This window comes from Aotus nancymaae, unplaced genomic scaffold (assembly GCF_030222135.1).
Source record: "Aotus nancymaae isolate 86718 unplaced genomic scaffold, 86718_ANA_hifiasm-v0.15.2.pri h1tg000059l, whole genome shotgun sequence".
Taxonomy (NCBI): Eukaryota; Metazoa; Chordata; class Mammalia; order Primates; family Aotidae; genus Aotus; species Aotus nancymaae.
In genome coordinates, this window is record NW_026988473.1 from 70,498,159 (window position 1) to 70,518,725 (window position 20,567).

The 20,567-nt window shown below is 42.8% G+C and overlaps 1 protein-coding gene across 3 annotated transcripts; it reads left to right on the forward strand.

Moving 5' to 3' along the window:
* Positions 1 to 727: 727 nt before the first annotated feature.
* PRSS23 (serine protease 23) lies at positions 728 to 18,553 on the forward strand. 3 transcript variants are annotated; one of them, XM_012469473.3, is made up of 3 exons: positions 13,737 to 14,463; positions 15,067 to 15,109; positions 17,012 to 18,553. In XM_012469473.3, exon 3 carries the CDS (start codon positions 17,025 to 17,027, stop codon positions 18,177 to 18,179), a length of 1,155 nt encoding a protein of 384 aa, XP_012324896.2. In that variant the 5' UTR covers positions 13,737 to 14,463; positions 15,067 to 15,109; positions 17,012 to 17,024; the 3' UTR covers positions 18,180 to 18,553. The 3 variants fall into 3 exon arrangements, with proteins under 3 accessions (XP_012324898.2, XP_012324894.2, XP_012324896.2); XM_012469475.3 differs by lacking the exons at positions 13,737 to 14,463; positions 15,067 to 15,109 and adding an exon at positions 728 to 853; XM_012469471.3 differs by lacking the exons at positions 13,737 to 14,463; positions 15,067 to 15,109 and adding an exon at positions 9,949 to 10,058.
* Positions 18,554 to 20,567: the final 2,014 nt, after the last annotated feature.

The following is a 20,567-nucleotide window of genomic DNA, read 5'->3' on the forward strand; positions in this document are numbered from 1 at the left end:
TTTTAAGGATTTAAGAGTTCAATTTTATTGCACTGAGAAAGAGAAGGAGAGAGATTGCCATCTCTTGTCTAGAAAGAGCAAATAGCTTGAATAACCTCATTTTCCAATATGCTATTTATACAACTGTGAGGTCATGGTAATTTAGGTAGTTTAGACTTCCTGGTTCTTCCTGGATTGCAGCCAAGTGACTTTTTCATTTTCATATTAAAAGGAAAATTGTCCTGTCATCTTGGAGTGGTGTCGCATTGCTGGCAAGAGCCCATTTTATTGGCAGCATAATCCTCAAACAATTGTATTACCTATCACCCTGCTGTTTGATGGAGTGGACCCACTTCTTGTCTGGAGAGTCTATCCTCACCCTGACTGCACACAATTGCCCAAATAGCAGCTCTGCCAACGTTGAGTAAAGATAACAAATATCTGTGTGCTCCAGTAAAAGCCAGTGGACTCAAGTCTGGCCCACTAAGAGCTTGTGAGGCTTGTGGGTGTAGTGACATCAGGCCATTTATTAACAGTTTGAGTTTATGCCTTGATTTCCCAGGGGCAGGGACGATAATGTGAGCAACTACTTACAGATCCCACAGGATCTAGGGGCTAACTTCTTCCCACTAATTTTAGTCTGCCGGAAACCCGGATTAAAAAGTCACCCCTCCTTGAGAAGGCCCTACCTGCAGCTGCTGGTGTCAGTACTGGAATCTCGTCCCAGTGTGACCTTCATTGCCTCTGTCAGTGTGACAGGTTCCACAGAGCTGTCACCCTGCAAACTCACCCTTCCTCCAGGAGCACAGACACAGAGCTGCAGTGGAGGGTACCCGTGTGACTTCCCTGTCTGACACAGATTTGCCTTCATGTGGTAAGTCCCACCTCACTCCCTTAGCTCCCAGAAAAGGGCCACTCTTGGGTCAAGTGGGAGAACCAGTCCTTATGGCATTCTGCAGGGCTTTGAAGTGAAAAGATTATTCTTGTGGTTTCCCTAATCTGTGTGCTGAGGGCAGAAGGAGCCAGGTGATCCTGTGTTTGAAAAAAAAACAGGTTACTCTTCTGAAAAAAGAGGAAGCAATTTGCTTCTATAGGTATAAATCCTCCTGCTGAACCCCTGGGCCAACTACCTCTAGCTGGCTTTCCAATGTGACAAATTGCTGCCATTTCCAGTGATGGCTGTGGGGCGCTCTTCACAAGCTCACTTGTTTTTCAGCAGCCCTCACCTCCACAAAGAGACAAAGGGAAACAAACCTAGAGGCCCAGACTGTAGGGAAGAAGTGCCAGAACAATCTGCTGAAAGTTAAAAATAAGTCAGCTCACTGCTCTTTATTTTCAAGGTCAGATTGACTGATGATTACAGTCAAAACAGCCAAACTAGCTTCCTTGTGACCTCTGTTCAAAATGGCTCCCCATGGCATACCTGATGGCACCCGTTCATGGCCCTGCTGTTCCTGGGGCCTGTGCTGCATGCATGAGAGCTGTAAAATGAGCAATGCATGACATCCCCCTCAATCAGCTTTTATACCAGTAGCTATTCATAGTGTTGTTATAATGAGTAGCTAAAATAATTTGAGAATCAGGCTCTGTGCAATATGTTAATATTTGGATGCATTTTCTAATGTAATTCCTGTAATCTCCTTACAGCCTTGTGAGGAGGGTACTGGTCACTACCCCTATTTTGATGCATGCAGGCTTTCCCAGTGTGCTGGTTATTTTCTGTCTGCCTCCCTTCCATGAGTCCTCCACCCTTCACTACCCTGCACTGTGCCCACAAGGCTGGTCCATACAGATAGCACGACCCGACTCCCTTGTGAGCTGACTTTGGTAGGCATCAGGAGATCAAAGTAGGAAGAGAAGAGGTCAGGGTGCTTCTTTCTCACTCCCTCTGTCTTTGGGGAGCCATTTCTTGCAGGAGCTGCAACTCTCCGTGGACTACTCTGCAATTGCAAGCCAGCTTCCCTCCAAGGTGCTTGTGCTTGCTGGGTTCTGGGACAGTATTTCCTCCTTTCTGCCTCCTGCCTGGAGGAGTGATGGCTTCCCACTGTTGCTAGACCCTGGATGCCTCTCTGGCTTGTTTGTTCCCTTTGCCCTGTCTTTACCTCCATAAGTAGCCACTTCATTGAAGTATCTTCATTTGAACTAATCTAGGGTGAACTGTGCTTTTGCCAAGACCCTGAATAATACCCCCAGCCAAAAAAGGTGCCGGCCAGAGATGCAAACTCATAGTATTCAACAGTAGGGGAGAGAAACATAAACAAAACATAAACAGAAACAAATAAAACTACAAGAGCCACGAGATAGTGTTACAGGAAATCAAAGGCAAAAAAAAAAAATACTTTGTAGATGTGACATTGTGTTAGGCTTTTGAAAAATGGTAGGATGTAAACGAACGGATATGAAAGAAAGAGTTTGAAATACGAACAAAGACAGCGAGGCAACAAAAGCACAGACCGCATCTTGGGAACAGAAGTGGTTGAATTGTAGAAGTGGAGAAAAGTTATGGATGATATTTCTCTAACTAACTCCATTATTTTTTTAAGACAAGGTCTTACTTTGTCACCCAGGCTGAAGTGCAGTGATGCAGTCCCAGCTCACTGCAACCTTGACCTCCCAGGCTCTATTCCCCTCCCCGACCCAAGTAGCTGGGACTATAAGCACATGCCACTAGGCTTAGCTAATTTTTGTATTTTTTATAGAGATGGGGTTTCACCATATTGCCCTGGCTGGTCTTGAGCTTTTGAGCTCAAATTGTGTTCTTTGGGAGGCTACTATACTATGAAATATTACTTCTGTATTGAAAACAGGATTCTCTGGTTAAATAAGATTGGGCACCTTTGAGATAAAGGAGCTTAACTAGATTTCTTTATGCAAGACTTCTCAGAGTATTTGAAATGATATGTATATTTAACTACCTTTTTTTACAGGCAGTTTATTGACGTCTTCCAGAAATGTGGGAGGGAATAGAGTCTGGGAAACACATATTGTCCAACGGCATTCTATAATCCTGTGGGACTCCCTGGTAGAGCAACTCAGAACACCCTGTCAAATTCAGAGCATACTGCAAAGTGTTCTTCAGAAAGCCAGTTGAATGTCACAAATCATGGACAAATGGCACCTAGAGTACCACCATGTAGCCATAGTATGAGTAGTGAAATGTAATTAGCAGGCCACATGGAGATTGAATTTGTTATCTAACATGACCTGTAAGGAAACGATGGTAAACAGACCTTGAACGGATGTTCATATTTATATTCTGGAGAGTGTGGGAGCCCCAGTGGTAAAATTCCGTGTATTCTGTGTCCTGTTCCTAGTGGCTGGCAAACCAAATTATTTCCGATCTAATATTTTTAATTGTTTTATTTTATTCATTAGAATTTTTTTCTTAGAGTTCGAATTTTATTCATTAATTTATTTAATCATTCATTAAGTTAACTTTAAATAAACCTTTACAAGGAGCTAGGTTCTCTGCTAGACTATAGCAGAAAACTGTAAAGACTGTAAAGGAGAGCAAGACAGATTTCCTACTCATAAGAAGCTCTGGACTGTTTGAGTTTCAACATGTAAATACATGTAATTACAACATGAGATATAATTTAATACAACCCTCTAAAAAACATAAATTAAACTTACAAATCTAGCACTGAAGGGTTTGGAAGCCTTCAGAGAACAGCTGATATTTGAGCTTAAAGGATGAATAGAATCTTCTAAAAAGAAAAGGAGAAACCTCATAAAAGACCCAAATTCAAATATCCAGACCCCACATTGAGCCACATGAAAGCTTACTCCTTATAAAAGAGTAAAGAGAGAATCCAACATTTTTGGATAAATATAAACAATAATTGAAAATGAATTTTCCATAAAAGATTTTTAAAATTATAAAGATTTCAGAGAAAATTTCCCAATATAAAATCTTCATTTTCTCTTTTGTCCTTGATGATAAGATCCAGTATGCAAGCTAGTGTAGATCAGAGAAGCCCCATGCTGGTCACTGGAGACTTTTCAAATTTGACCAGAGAAAATGAGAAACACATAGTTATTCCAAAATGTTTCTAATTTTTCAGTTTATAGTCGTGCCCAGAGTATACAGGAAATTGCAAGTACTCAAGTCTATTTTTCTTTCTGATAATTTTAGATCACCATATTCTAAGTAGGATCAGAGTAAAGCTTCTCCTCACTGTGCAGCTTCTTTTTCTACCATATGTACCAACATGACAATTTAACCCTGCAACGATTTTATATGTTGAGCTTTTATATATTACACCTTCACATATTTACATTCAGAGTGCCTGACTACCTATGTTTCCAAAGACTTAAAATGGGTAATCTATACTTAACAAAAATAGAAATTTTTAGAAAGTTTTGAATGTAATACAAATATATTTGTTTTCTTGTATTAAGTGCTGTCAAGATTTTTGAGTGGTTTATCTTGTTAGACTTTTTTTTTATTACAGAAATTTTACTATGGGTTTTTTTTAACCACATAAAATTTTAAATCCAATATTTATAAGAAAAATGTGGTTTTTCCCTTAAAACACTGATAAATATATAAACCTTGTAATAATCATGGTTCAATAGATAATTGTTAAATGAATGAATTGATGGTGCCATAGAGGAGACTGGAGGAAGAGACAAAAAATACAACCATGGCTCTCATTTGAGTCTATAATTCTTCTTAAATTCAGTATTAAAACTCTCTTGCCTGTAGACCAGACTGAAGACAATGAGATTTGGGAGTGTCGAACAGGCGTCCTGGGATAAATTTTTTCTTAGAAAGTCGGGATTAAATTTGTTAGCATTGATAATATAACAGTTTGATTTATTCATTTATTTATTCATTCAGCAATTTTCTAAGACATTTGCTGAGCACTCACAGTAGTACGTGAAACACTGAAACATTTACTGAGCACTCATAGTAGTAGCAGTGATAGTAATGATAATAATAATACGTAACGCCAGTTTAGAATTTACTTTGTGCTGAGCTCAGTGCTATGGGCTTTGTACTGATTATCTCACTCAATCTTTACAACAACCCTACATTAGTCCCATTGTACATATGAGAAAAGTGAGGCATAGAAGGTCACGTAACTTGCCCACATTCAGCCAACAAATAAATGAATTCCAAATTGAATCCAAGTCAGTCCGACCACAGAATTTTACATCCTTTGCTACTCTGGGATCCCATGGTAGTCAACGTGGGTGCCCAAAAATTTAAAAATGATGTGGATCATCTTCTTACAAGGATTACTATGTCATAAGCTCAAAGACTGTAACAGCAGCTTATTCATCTAGGCTCTCTACTGACAGACGAAAAACCAAGGCCCATGAGTGTGGTGATTTCCCAAGGTCACACAGCAGCACTATGGTTAAGACACGTTTAGAATGCTCCACCCTGTGTTGACTCTCATTCCGGTTCTCTTTTCACTCACCACACGGAGCCGAAAACCCCCACTACCTGAGTAAGCGACAAGATCCACATAACACTGTTATTATCATCAAAGAAATATGAAACCATATGGAAGTGATTTTGAAATACACCCATTTATCTCCTTAGAAATAATCCTTTTTGATAACTTTCAAACTGACTGAAATTGTTGAAGCTACAAATGGATCTTGGTCTCAGGGAAAATAAGCACTAAAATTGAGTTGAGTTGTTGAGTTTAGAGTTGGCACTGGGACACCTTCCCGCCACCCTGAGCTTCCAAGTATCATTCAGTCCCATCTTGTTTCCTGCTTTGAGGTCATTTAACAGGTCATTAGTGAGTTATTGCGCAACTGGAACAAAAGCAAGATGATAGAATCAATAGGATACTCAGAGCTGGAGTGACATCAGAAACTGATGCAACCTCTGTATTGTCAGCACGGAAAAAGGCAAGTCTGGGAAGCAATGTAACACAACGGAATCCAGCAAAGGAATGGGGCAGACTGGGCAGAGGTCACAGCTGTGATCCTTTGTACTGTTGTATGGCACTGTTTTAAAACTTTGAACCTCAGAATCCTCATCTGTAGAATAAAGAAAATCACAGCTTCTCTATTTGTCTTAAAGATTACACATCATAAAATACATTCCACAGTACCTGGCATACAGTATACATTCATTAAGCATTGCTACAATTACAATTTAGTCATAGTTCTGCTCCCTTCATTTTTGCATTGATTTTCTCATCTATACAGGGGATATTTGCCTTCTTGTCTGTTACAAAGTAGGTTTGTGAACACAGTAAGATAATGTCCAGATCTTTATGCTTCGAGCCTGTCAGCATCTACCAGAGTGGAAATTAACTATTCCCTCTTCCATGCTCTCTAACTCATGTCTGTATGAGCCTATATCTTGCTTTCTCCTATATTTGATTTTGTTTATGTCTGTTGCATAAAATCCTCGAGGTAAAGGGTATTTGCTTTCTCTACCCCACAGCCCAAATAACCTTATACAGAGTGAATGATCAGAAAACGTGTGGGCTTTGCCCTGAATGAATTTTTGACAAGTAGATTGCTATGCATTTAGGAAGTATTTGGGAATTACGATTACAGAGTTGAACTGAGTTCTTAAGAAGCAGTGAGGATTTCAGGTTTAAGTTTGTTTGTTTGTTTCCCCTGGGGAGGAAAATGGGACAAGTGCAAAAAGAAAAGCAAACCTCTAGGCTCAGCATGAAGACATCTGCTGCTTACACCGGCCGTTTGTCTCAGAGGTCAACATACGGCAATCGTGATGACAACCTAACAGCCAGGTAGTAGCCTCTCATTTTACTCTTGGAAGCTCCAGAGAACAGCAAAAGTGGTGCATGTTGAAGCCCTGAGCCCCCTGGGACATCTGCAGTTAGAGTCCTGACTATAAGCTCTTTAGATAGTGAGCAGTACTCCCTGAGACCAGCTGAGGGACCATTGTGCTCTTGGGCCCTTCTGTGCCTCAGTTTTTCTCTCTGAATGATGGGAATAATTATCTTGTTCTCCATTACTCTACCTTGAAACATTGCAACTACTAGGAAAAAATGAGCAATGAATGTCAAAGCTGGTTGAGGTGGTGCTGGAGGACTGTGCTCTGAAGCAGAGCTATGAGTCATAAATATAACAATCGCTAATATTCACTAAGGGCTTGTTCCATGTAAGACATTGTCCCTAAGCACACTATGTATATTCATTCAATTCTTAGAAGAACTCTATAAGATAGTCCTAGTTTTCCTCAGAGGAGGAATCTGAGGTACAGAAAGGTTAAGCAAAAAGCCACACAACTAGTAAGTGTCAGACTGGATTGGGTTGGTACCCTATAGTCAGATGCCACTGGCCACTCTTAATGATGTTGCTGTATGGTCCTCCTGTAGCCATCTCTTTAATTCTGTGCCTAGTGCAATGTTTTCCAGGTAATAGGTGCCCAATATATATTTGCTGGATTGAAGTAAATCACAACTTGAGCATGATTGATAAATCTCTCCCTTCTTCCCCTCCTTCCAGCGCCACCACCAGTTCCTCTATTAAGATACTTACCTTTTAATGGTGTTTCTTCAGTTGGGAGCTATAGATCCTTAGAGATCTTCAATTTAATTAAAAAAATTTTTATAATAAAAGATAAATCTAAACACATTCTGGATCACTGGGATGACCATCTCATACCAAGTACTGCCTCTTGATTGCAGCACCTGTGTGTACTAGTCTTTGGCAGCAAGTTACCACTTCACTTGCTATGCTAATAAGAAACAGCACGAAGTTAATACCTAAATAATGTATTAGAGTCAATAGAAAGCCATTGCAATGACATTGCACAGATGACACATTGCAATGACATATGGTGTGTGCAAAGGAGATGTGGTAGATGCAACGAAGGAAAGAGGTGAGATAATTAAGTCTGCATAGGGCACCTCATGCATCATGACAGTGGTAGAGCCACAGAGAACTCAAAGGTACCCACTCCTCAGCCGTCAGTACATACGATGCTGGTAGTAGTCCAGGAAATGTTACTAATTTCAATTTTATTATTCTGGAAGAAAATTTGTATAAATCTGTTTTGGTTTTATTTGCAAGTTGTTCAAAAGCTGTAACATAGTTTATGTATGGTTTGTGTGTGTGTGTGTGTGTGTGTTTGTGTGTGTGTTCTGAGACAGGGTCCTCCTCTGTTACCCAGGTTGGAGTGCAGTGGTGATCATAGCTCACTGCAACCTCCACCTCCTGAGCTTAAGCCATCCTCCCACCTTAGCCTCCCAAATAGGTGAGACCACAGGCGTGTGCCACCACAACTAGATAGTTTTTTTGTATTTTTTATAGAGATGGGTTTTTACCATGTTGCCCAGGTCTCAAACTCCTGAGCTCAAGCAGTCTGCCCATTTTGGCCTTCCAAAGTGCTAGGATTACAGGTGTGAGCCACTGAGCCTGGCCTAGATATCTCTCTCTCTCTCTCTCTCTCTCTCTCTCTCTCTCAATCTCTGTGTGTGTGTGTGTGTGTGTTAATGCAACATTTTAAAGGAAAACAATGTAAGCCAAGACTGAAAAGGTCTAAGAAAAATTCGCCCTTAAAATGGTAGAAAATATCAGTTTCCCTTATATTTAAGAAACGCCAGGCCAGGAGCAGTGGTTCACGCCTGTAATCCTTGCTGACAAGGGAGGATGCTTGAGCCCAGGAGGTCTAGCCTCCGGCGAGCTATGATCCTGCTACTGCACTCCAGAATGAGCTACAGAGGGAGACCCTGTCTCCAAAAGAAAAGAACAGACCGCACAATAATGTGTTCAGTGCTTTCTCATTTAAAAGTAATTGCAAACACCAACGCATTAAACATGTCATTAACACTTCGGTGTGAAACAGTACTTTAAACCCTCCCTTTCTGACAGCAGGCTTTGATAGGAGAAAGGAAAGCTAAGTAACTTGATAGGAAGTGTGGCCTCAGTGCAAAATCTTGTCCTACCATTCAGTAGGTGTGTGACTTTGGGCAAGTCATTAAACCTCTCCAAAACTCCTGTTCCTTATAAAATTAGTGTAATAATTGCATCTTCTCCACCACATGGCCTATATGTAAAGCTAGTTGACAGAAAAAGCTCAATACATGGTAATCTATATTAAATACGAATGTATTTGGGAGACGATAGGAAGGCTCTAACGCTAGGACCTTAAACGGCAAGGTCTCCAGCCTGGTTAGGAAAGGAATCCCCGCACATCCCCAGTCCTGGCCCCCAAGCACCACCACCAAGATAACGGACCACTGGAGTGACTCAGGGAAGCAGGCCCACTGGGCGAAGGTGGCTCCACCAGCTGGTGCCCCGAATGAAGAACTGAGGCCAGTGGGCTTGCCAACCAACCTGCCGCTCAGAAGTTGTCAAGCCCCTGCGGTGCTTTGAGCCCCACGCAGTGCACTGTGTGCTGTAAGGAAATGCAAAGCATTGGTAGCCCTGCCACGGGAATGCAGGTTTCTGTTCTTTGGGGACACCAGAGTTTGGTCACATCTTAAGGCGCTCAAAGCATACGTGGGAGTGGGGAGCGCACAGGTTCTGAGCCAATGCTTCAAATTTGCCCAGGGCTCCCCATGCATCAGGTGTGGCCCGCATTCCTAGTTCTAGGCTGTTGGGAAATGGGTCGCCTTTTGGAGGGACCTGGTCTTTTTGCGAGCTGGCAGCGTGCGAAGGCCGTAGGCTCGCTCAGGAGGCCGCCCAGGCCGGGGGATGCGCGGTGTTCAAAGGGCGACGCCGCGCGCGTCCCGGGCAGGATAGTCCGCCTGAGCCTGCGCTGCCTGGCGCCGAAAGGCCGGGACTGGCGAGTGCTGCCGCGCCACCGGGGCCCACCTGCGCGGGGCCGCTCGGCCTCAGGCCCTCTGGGCTGCCCGCCCCGGCTCCGGCCGCAGGCGGGCGGCGACGGGAGGGGCTGCGGGCTGTGTGCGGTGGGGCGGGCGGCGGCCGCGCGGCTTCCCCGAGGCAGGAGGCGGGGCGGGCGGGCCTCGTGTGGCGCGGGGGGCGGATCCGCCAGCTGCCTGCGCCGCTCGCGGCTCGCTCGCACTCGGCGGTGCGGCGGGGCAGGCATGGGAGTCGCGCGCGCCCTCCCGGCGCCCACACCTGTCTGAGCGGCGCAGCGAGCCGCGGCCCGGGCGGGCTGCTCGGCGCGGGTGAGTGCGGGCACCGACTGGGGCGTCCGCCTGGGCGCGGGAGAGGCGAGGCGCCGGGAGGAGCGGGACAAAGGGCCGGGTGTGCGCGGGGTGGGGTAACTGCGGGCTGCTAGAGGCACAGGAGACATGGCCCGGGCCGCCGTCGGTGTCCAGGGCCCGGACTGGGGACCTGAAGGAGCTCTGAGGAGACTCGGGGGATGCAGGGCATTTGGATTCATGCAGTGTCACCCATGATATGCGGAAAGAAGGTTTTGAGACTGCTGTCTTGGGTGCAGGATGTTGGTTGGGAAGTGGAGAGAGAGAACCGGCTCTGGGCAAGCTGTCCTTCGGCAGGGGCGATGGCTACACCCCCGCGCACCCCACACACGCCACCACCACTACTTCTTTTCCTTGAGTTTTGCACATACCCAATTCCATCAAGTTCTGAACATTAATTTTTAACCCTGGGCACGTGATTGTGAACACACCTAAGCAAGCAAGAAAAGTGCAGCAGATACAGGCTGGGAAATTCGATCTTTTCTCTGTAGTCTTGGTGGATGCCCGTGTGCGTTCCGGGGGTGCTAACTCTAGACACTACAGTTTGAACAATAGTTGTTGGAAGCAAATAGTTCTGCCTGTAGGCATTCACGACAAGTTAACTTTTAAAGTTTTAAAGTTTTCAAAGGAGCGGGAGAAGGCTTGTTAAAATGAAGGAACACCATCACCCCCCTCCAGAATACAAATTAGGTTTGCTTTCCACCACCTCAGGAAAAAGCAGCTGATAAAAATTCTGTTTGTTTTACTGCGCACTGAGCTACACCAGTAAGAATTCAGAAACGGCCTTGGCTGGTGCAAACTTCCGGTGGTTCAGTGTAGGTATTGGAATAGGGCTTGCTTCTCTCAGCTCCTGAAACTAAACTTGAGGGCTCCCTGTGCGCTCCTTAGGAACAGGTAGGCCAATTTCAGAATCCTCTTCACATGGCCATGTGAGAAAGAATTGAATTTATAGATGAAGTCAGCTGTGACCAGAAGCCCTATGTCAAAGTAGTATCAGGATATTTATTACACGTTGTTTCAAGATCCTACTTGGGCATGAGAGCATTTGCAACAGGTTTAGAATCCTGTCTTCCATGAAGTCTGTCAGGAGTGGAATGGAGGTGAAGTGGGGAGAAGGTACTTAGAAAATGCCCCCAGAAGCCACTGTGTTTATTTGTGAAAGTGTTTGTAATCATATGCACCCATCTGCATATGAAAAGGTTGTTTCACTTGCAGTTTTCCTAGTTAAATAAAGTCAAGAGGTAACTTGTACTTTCCTGTGCTTGAACTGGGAAGTAAGCCTTTTTCCAAGGTACCTAATATGGATCTCATTTTTGTAACACTGACGACTTATTCAGGTGGATGGTGAATATGGATGCATTTTCTGGTTGTAGCATAAGTGTCCATTAATGTGATGTGTCAGAACATTTTTGTCCCCAGTCTGCAGTGGTTAATAGTCTCAGGTTCTCCCACATATCTCTTCTCTTAGATCCCTTAGGATTTCATCCACCAGGCATTATTCATGCATGACTCCCACAGACTCCAGGGAATTTGTTTCTCATGTTCTCAACATCGACAGTTCTATGCACTCTGTCCTTGTTCTGCTGCCAGGTTTGTCCCAGGCTCAAGTCAGTTTACCTAAAATCTGATAGAGAAGAAGCTAAAATTCATTTGACCACAAGATTGTGTTTAGGGTTGCTGGACATGTAAGTGCCCTGCAGTTTCCTGGACAAGACTATAATTCTTAAACTATCATGTGATTAGGTCTGTTTTGCCTTAACAGGTTCTGTGACTCAGGAAAATGAGAACAAGCCTGACTGCAGAGTATTCACAGAGCTTAGTTCATTTTTAGGCATTTGCTTTAGGATTTAGCATGGTTTCAAAGTTCTGTAGCCCTGACCACTGATTCCATGGAAGACTCTCCTTGGCCATCTTTCCAAATGGTGTCCAAAACCTGTATCTTTGCAAACTTTCCTGCCGTTTCTGTCATTACTGTTTATAGCGGCTGCAGGAATTCACAATGTGTACAATAGAGAATATATGACCTAAGGATGAGGTTTTCCTTCCCAGCACTTGTTTGCTGTAGGAGTTAAATCATTCTCTCAATCAGTGGCCCTGGTGAGGAGACCTGTGTTGTGGTAGTTTTCAAGACTAAGGTGCTGAGAAAGAGATAGTAGTCACTGTACCCAGTCTCCAAAGAGATTGTTGTTTGCATATCTGTTGATGTGCAAAGTCCTGCCACCGAGGGCCTATGCGGTGGCAGCATTCTCAGAAAGTGTAAATATTTTCAGACAGTGGCTCATATGGAGTGATGGAGGGTGGAATGTGTAACCCATTTATGAATCAGATACCCAAAGCCAAAAAAGGAATACAGTTTATGTATTACTAAGCATCATGAAAAAATATTTTCTTACCTTTATTTTCCATTCTTCCCTGCCAGTTAGGTGAAATGATACATGGAAATACTTAGTTGGAAACCTTAACAGATAATTTATGTATATGAGGAATGTTTATGCAGCAAAAGCTTATCCCTAAACATTGTAGACCTAAATTTTCTTCGTCCAGACTTAGGTAAAATGAGGATAAGATTTGAAAATCTTCATTCCTTTTTTAAGGGGTGAGTCTTCCAGGCAGCTCCGCAAGGATAAGGTGATTCATTTATGAAGGTGAGAGAGAACTTAAAATTATGTAACTCATGAGTTACTTTTCCAGCTGTGAGATTATTAATGTTTTCGTTACATCTGTGTATACCTTAGACGAGTGTTTATGTTTAAATAAACAAGTATAGCACAGGCTTACCCAGGGTTTATAAAAATGGGAACAATAATTATTTGTCTCCTGAGAAATTACTCCGTTATCACGTGAGTTGAGAAGTTAAAGTGAAGCCACCAACCTAATTTTAAAGCATCACAGTTGTGCATCATTGGTTGTGTCATTAATGAGGATGAGTTGGGACAGGCTGCGAATGCCTCAGGAAAGACCATTAATGGACAGAAGGGTTGTTTCCCCTCAGGCTTTTCTTTGGGGCCTGTCCTAAGAGCATGCACACCCAGCCATCCCTCCGCTCAGTTCTCGAAAGCTGCCCTCTGCTGGAGTCACAATTTGTACAACAGAGAATGTATGACCTAAGGATTAGATTTTCCCTCCCAGCACCTGCTTGCTATAGGAGTTAAATCATTCTCTCAAACATGGCCCTCTGGCAGACTGATCAGGGAACTCTTGTGATAGGTGAGAGTTTAGCGTGATACATTTTCCTTTTTCTTTCCCCCTCCTCTTCCTCCATCCTCCATAATTCCATGAATCGATGCTCGTGAGAAGTAAATGACAGCACAGACACTGCAGTCAGCGTGATCCCTGACCTGGACTTCTGTGATACTGGAAACTTATAAAGTTAGGGAATCCTGGACTTTTAAAGACCAGAGCTGAAAAGACCATCTGGTTGAGGTTGCTATTCAGAAGAGTTTCTAAACCATCCTAAATAAACATTTGGTAAAGGAGTAAACAACTTAAGAAGCTTGTAGCTTTAATATAGACATCAGTTTAAACCTATTTAAGGGCTTGAGAACCTACAGCTGTATCTTCTAATTTCCGATTAGATATTTAAAAAAATACCTAAGCCTAATCAGTTTGAAATAATTTGATGGGCATTAGTTCCTAAAAGTCTGCATTCATTTCTAAATCTGAATTAAAGAGTTTTTTTAATGCAATTTTATAACTTTTAGGGTTACATAGAAGCTTTAAGCAAGATATATTATGCTGTCAGAACAAAGTCTTATCACACAAGTTAGTAAATAGGGTTTAATAATATGGAGAACTTGGAAGCAGAGTTGCAAAGTAATAGAAATTAGGACTTTTTAAGTCTCCGTAAAGTTTATTCTTCAAAGTTAAAGCTTCACCCTGTCCTGTTGGGTTAGCAGTTTGTTTTATTTTGTCTTTTTTCTCATAGATGGCTGGATTCTCCTTCACTCCTGACTAAATGAACAGAATTTAAGTTGTAAGAACTCTGAATTAGTAATATTGTATCATACAGTAAACTCTTTAGCATTCTCTAACAGGATTCTGTGATTTGTAACTGATCTTAAAGGTTCTTAAGGCATAATCATTCATCATTTTGCCAAAGAATACATTTGGTCCTGTATATTGAGAGGTGGGAGTGAAACTTTGGCTGATGAAAGAGGATATTGTAACTGCCATGTTCTTCATGCACATTGAAAATATTCTCTGTAGCTGGTAATAATACATAGTATAATACTACTTCATCTCCTACTCTCTCTCCCCCCAGAATCATATTTTAAAAACGAACACTTGGCAGCTTGGACCTCTGCATTCTGTGTTTTCTTTCTTAAGATAAGCTGAAGTAAAACTTGGCTTACCGTGTCTGCTGCTCAATGTAAGCCACATTAACATTCTCCACATTACTCAAAGGGAGGAGAGGATGGTACACTGGGGCCCAAGATACAGCCATGTGGGAGATACATGACTCCTCCTCGTCTGTGTCACACTTGGTAGGGATTCTGGTGTAAGTGGGCCATTTAGTCACCTAGACAGTGACTTACATAGAGAAAAGGCTGCTTGAGTCCTAAATAAGCCCAAGGGCTGAGTCCTTAGCCAGTAGGTGGGAATAATCATACAGAACCATGCCCCACAATCTCCTAATGGGTTGTCATCACCACACCTGTCCTACTGCCAAGTTCTCCATTGGAGAGTAGGACTCTGCTAGCACTGGCATCCCCTTCCTAGTCCACTTAGAACCTTTAGTCTTGGCAATACTCCCAACAAGCACAGGCAAACACGTGCGTGCACATATGCAAGCACCCCGTGATTTCAAGAATTTAAAGAAATAAATGTATTTCCTTCCTACACAAGGGAGCTGGGACCCTTCCTATTTGGAAAGATGGAGACAAGTAGAGTTTCAAGGCATCAGGGAGTCCCAAGGAACTGGCTTTTCCAGGACCTTATTTCTTTCTTTTCCTATCCCTGTTCTCCCTGACAGAAGTGGAAGCCAAGAGGAAGAGTCAAGCAAAAAGATCCCAGAGGTGGGTGGAACACACATATATTTTAGAAATGCAGAGTGTGGATATTGGGAATGAGGATGGGCATGCTCATCTACACTACATCAGATCATTGGGGTTTTCCAGGTTTATGCAAAAGAGAGCAAAAGGCACCCAAAGTTGCCAGTAGATATGTACTCTCAAAGAGGAAAAGGATGAGAACAACAAAACACTTTCTTCCTGACTCCTGCTGTGTTCCAAGCGCCTCTTGAGACCTATCCCTTCCTCGTCCTTGTTTTTGGATGCTTGGTTGTGAATGAATTACCCTACCTGCTGAGTCAGCTTCTATTGAACCAAAAAAGTCAGAGTCACCGAGAGCCAACTGATGCTTAAACATTTACGAAAGTACTTTCAGTCTTCTTCATTGTTGTTTTTCTTGTGGGATGATTGATCTGGACATTTGAACATACCTTGGAGTATAAAATCCAAACTCCTTCATTTATACACATAGCCATTCAGAATCCAGCTCTTGCCTGCTGCCTCCATCACTTCCTGTGCTCCACCCTCGCTGAGCTAAGTGTGATTCCCAAAGTGACTCACACGGTTGCATATTGCTGTGCCCTTGCACAGAATCTTGTTCCCCTTCCCTAGGTATCTCTATATTATCAGACTTCTTTTCAACTTCAGCACCCATCTGAAGCATCAGGTGATGTCTGGAAAGTTTCTAGGGCAATTTGTTCATTTAGAGGGTACATTTAAATGACACAGCTTACCGAATGACCAAAGCATCAAAGCGGGACAGCTCCAGAGTGTCACCCTTGCTGGGACGCCTATTGCTTCTAAACGATGGGTGCATTTGAAAAGAATGGGTGCATTTGCCAAATAATACATTTGGTCCTCTATATTGAGTGGTTGGAGTGAGGCTGTGGCATATCATTTCTCAAGCATCACTTCCCCTGCAAGGCCTCTCCTGTTCTTACTCCCCACGGCTGGCCTCAAGCCCTTCTCTGAGCTACCACGTCATCCATGTCGTTAGCAGTCAGCATGCACCATTCATTCACTTTTCCATTAAGACAAGCATCCGTTTAACAAATGTTTGTTGAGTGCTAAAATAGGCCCAAATTTAAGGCATTTAGCTGGGAATGCAAATACAAACAACTGAAAAAGTAACCAATGGTAACAGTCATAATATTATACTGATGCGATATTAAAGCTTTAGTTATTGACGAAGGTCCTGGTAGTGTACAACATAATCCAGGGAAGGAGAAATATTTTATTAGAGGCCTAGCCACTCTGGAACTCAATATATAATAGTAAAGGTGGTTGTAATTTCAAAGCAAAAAACAAAAAGAGTCTCATACCTTTCTCAAATGCACCATCATTTAAAAACCACAGGAGTGGTGGTAACTGTGACACCTTGGAGCTGTCTTTCTTTGATGTCTCGGTCACTCAGTAAGCCATGTAATTTAAATTGATCCTCTGAATGAGCAAGTTGCCCTGAAAATTTTCCAAGTACATGTTACAATGGTAATGAGAGAGAAGAAGGAAGGAAAGGCAGGGGCATCAGGAAGATAGAAGAGGAGGTTTTGAATCAAGCACAAAGAGGGCTCAAAATTACATGGAAATTGGGGCTGGTCAATCGATTAGCCAGGGGACTAATGACTGTGTGCATGCTGCTCTGCAGTCTGCCATCGTTTGGGGCATCTTAAACATAGAAGGGAAGGAACACCCAATTTCACTTCAGGCACCCAGCCACAGGAACGTTCCCAAGGTCAAGCCCTTGCATTGTAAGTGAGACGTTATCTAAGGATTCCTCTCCACACCCTGATTCCTGAGGAGGGTTCACAGACTTAGAAACAATGACAGGCCTGCTGCTGGGCTTTGCTGTCTGCAGCAAATGAACGTTCGGCCCTTGCCCTCCTGACCTGCTTGTCTTTGTTTCTGCAGAACAGTGCTCAGCATGGCGGGAATTCCAGGGCTCCTCTTCCTTCTCTTCCTCCTTCTGCTCTGTGCTGTTGGGCAAGTGAGCCCTTACAGTGCCCCCTGGAAACCTACTTGGCCTGCGTACCGCCTCCCTGTCGTCTTGCCCCAGTCTACCCTCAATTTAGCCAAGCCAGACTTTGGAGCGGAAGCCAAATTGGAAGTATCCTCTTCATGTGGACCCCAGTGTCATAAGGGAACTCCACTTCCCACTTACGAAGAGGCCAAGCAGTACCTGTCTTATGAAACGCTCTATGCCAATGGCAGCCGCACAGAGACGCAGGTGGGCATCTACATCCTCAGCAGTGGTGGAGGTGGGGCCCAACACCGAGACTCAGGGTCTTCAGGAAAGTCTCGGAGGAAGCGGCAGATTTATGGCTATGACAGCAGGTTCAGCATTTTTGGGAAGGACTTCCTGCTGAACTACCCTTTCTCAACCTCAGTGAAGTTATCCACGGGCTGCACCGGCACCCTGGTGGCGGAGAAGCATGTCCTCACAGCTGCCCACTGCATACATGATGGAAAAACCTATGTGAAAGGAACCCAGAAGCTTCGAGTGGGCTTCCTGAAGCCCAAGTTTAAAGACGGTGGTCGAGGGGCCAACGACTCCACTTCAGCCATGCCTGAGAAGATGAAATTTCAGTGGATCCGGGTGAAACGCACCCATGTGCCCAAGGGCTGGATCAAGGGCAATGCCAATGACATTGGCATGGATTATGACTATGCCCTCCTGGAACTCAAAAAGCCCCACAAGAGAAAATTTATGAAGATTGGGGTGAGCCCTCCAGCTAAGCAGCTACCAGGGGGCAGAATCCACTTCTCTGGTTATGACAATGACCGACCAGGCAATTTGGTGTATCGCTTCTGCGACGTCAAAGATGAGACCTATGACCTGCTCTACCAGCAATGTGATGCCCAGCCAGGGGCCAGCGGGTCAGGGGTCTATGTGAGGATGTGGAAGAGACAGCAGCAGAAATGGGAGCGAAAAATTATCGGCATCTTTTCAGGGCACCAGTGGGTGGACATGAATGGCTCCCCACGGGATTTCAATGTAGCTGTCAGAATCACCCCTCTCAAATATGCCCAGATTTGCTATTGGATTAAAGGAAACTACTTGGATTGTAGGGAGGGGTGATACAGCATTCCTTCCTGGCAGCACTTAAGGGTCTTCATGTACTTATTTTAGGAGAGGCTAAATTGTTTTTTGTCATTGGTGTGCACGTGTGTGTGTGTGTATGATGTGTGTGTGTGATGTGTCATATAATCTACCTAATTTCTTAAGATTGCAAGATGACTGACTTTATCATTTGAAAACCGGTTTGTGTATCATATCATATCATTTAAGCAGTTTGAAGACCTACATTTGCATAGATTAAAAAAATACTGATGTTTGGGGCAATGGAGAATATTTGACAATTAAGTTAATCCTTCAGATTTTTGAAAACTTTGATTTTGATTTCATCTGAACTTGTTTCAAAGGTTTATATTAAATATTTGGCATACAAGAGATATGAATTCTTATATGTGCGTATGTGTGTTTTCTTCTGAGATTCATCTTGGTGGCGGTGTTCTGTTTTGTTTTGCTTTTTTCAGTGCCTGATCATTAATGCTTCCAGATGGTAGTGTTTCCATTTAGGAACTTTGACAACATTTCTTAGGCAGATAGAATATTTCGGATTTGGAGGCATTTGCACAGTAGTCTTTGAACAGTAAAACAATGTGTTGACTATATTGATACACATATTAAACTACACCTTATGGTAAACCAGTATCCCAAGCTACTTTTAGTTCTGAAAATAATTTCTCTTCCAAAGGCTGTTGCTCTACTTTGTAGGAAGTCTTTGCATATGGCTCTCCCAACTTTAACGTCACACCAGAGTGATCAAGAGTGTTTATCCCAATCCTTCCATTTAACAGGATTTTACTCACATTTCTGGAACTAGCTATTTTTCAGAAGACAATAATCAGGGCTTAATTAGAACAGGCTCTATTTCCTCCCAGCAAACAGTTGTGGTCACACTAAAAACAATCATAGCATTTTACCCCTGGATTATAGCACATCTCATGTTTTATCACTTGGATGGAGTAATTTAAAATGAATTAAATTCCAGAGAACAATGGAAGCATTGCTTGGCAGATGTCACAACAGAATAACCACTTGTTTGGAGCCTGGCATGGTTCTCCAGCCTGATAAAAAAATTATTCTGCATAGTTTTCAGTGTGCTTTCTGGGAGCTATGTACTTCTTCAATTTGGAAACTTTTCTCTCTCAGAGTAAAAATACTTGGAAGTTACTTTAAGAAAACCAGCGTGGCCTTTTTCCCACTAGCTTTGAAAGGGCCACTTTTTCTGGAATGCTCTAGGTTATAGATAAATAATTAGATATAATAGTAAAAATGAAAATTGGGAGATTGCAAAATGGATCGGCATCATGCCTTCCGATAAAGGCCTTTACAAATGTTTTTATCAATATGATTATCAAATCACAGCATATAAAGAAAAGCCTCAGACTTACATGTTTTTATTGTATGGCTCTCAGCCTAAGCACTTCTTTCTAAATGTATCAGGGAGAAAAAAGCAAGTGGTCTGCAAGGCACATGTTTTCTGTGCTTGCATGCCAGGTAAAACTGCATTGTAGCAATTTGTTGGTGAGGATATTCAGATGGAGCACTCTTGCTTAGACATTCTCTGGGGGGCCTTTTTGCTTGTCTTTCTTGAGCTTTTTGAAAGGATAATTCTGATAAGGCACTCAAGAAATGTACAACCACAGTGCTTGCTTCAAATCATGTAAGAAATAACAATGCATAGCAAGGAGATGCAGAGCCGCCAGGAAAATTCTGAGTTCCAGCACAGTTTGCTTTGGAATCTAACAGGAATCCAGCCTGAGGAAGAAGAGAGGTCTCCATCTCTATGTCTGGTATTTGGGGGTTTTGTTTGTTTTTGCTTTAGCTTGGTGAAAAAAAGTTCACTAAACACCAAGATCAGAATGGATTTTTTTTTTTTTAAATAGATGCTCCTTTTATTAAACACCTTGATTCCTTGATTTTTTGCAAAGTTAGACAGTGGTACAAAGTCAAAATGAAATCAAAGTTTGGTTCACAAGTAGATGTGATTTACTAAAGAATAATACAACCCATATGCTATATACAGCTTAACTCATAGAACCATAAAATAAAATTATAAAATAATTCAACATGTCCATCTTTTTAGTGATAATAAAAGAAAGCATGATATTAAACTATCATAGTTGACAGAAAAAGAAAAAAATGACTCATGGTATTATTAATATAATTAGTACTTTACATATATTAATTAGACACATTAGAAGCGTATTTGCCTAGTAAGCCTAGTAAACCACGTTTCCCAAAGTGTGCTCCTTAAACACTCGTGCCTTATGATTTCCTCCCAAAAGTAAAAAGGGTCACATCACCAAGTCAGAGGAAGATGCCTCTCCCTTTTCCCTCTGTCTAGCAGAGGTTTGCATGCCTGTCTGTACATTAAAAGCTCTGGGAAGATCTGTTGTG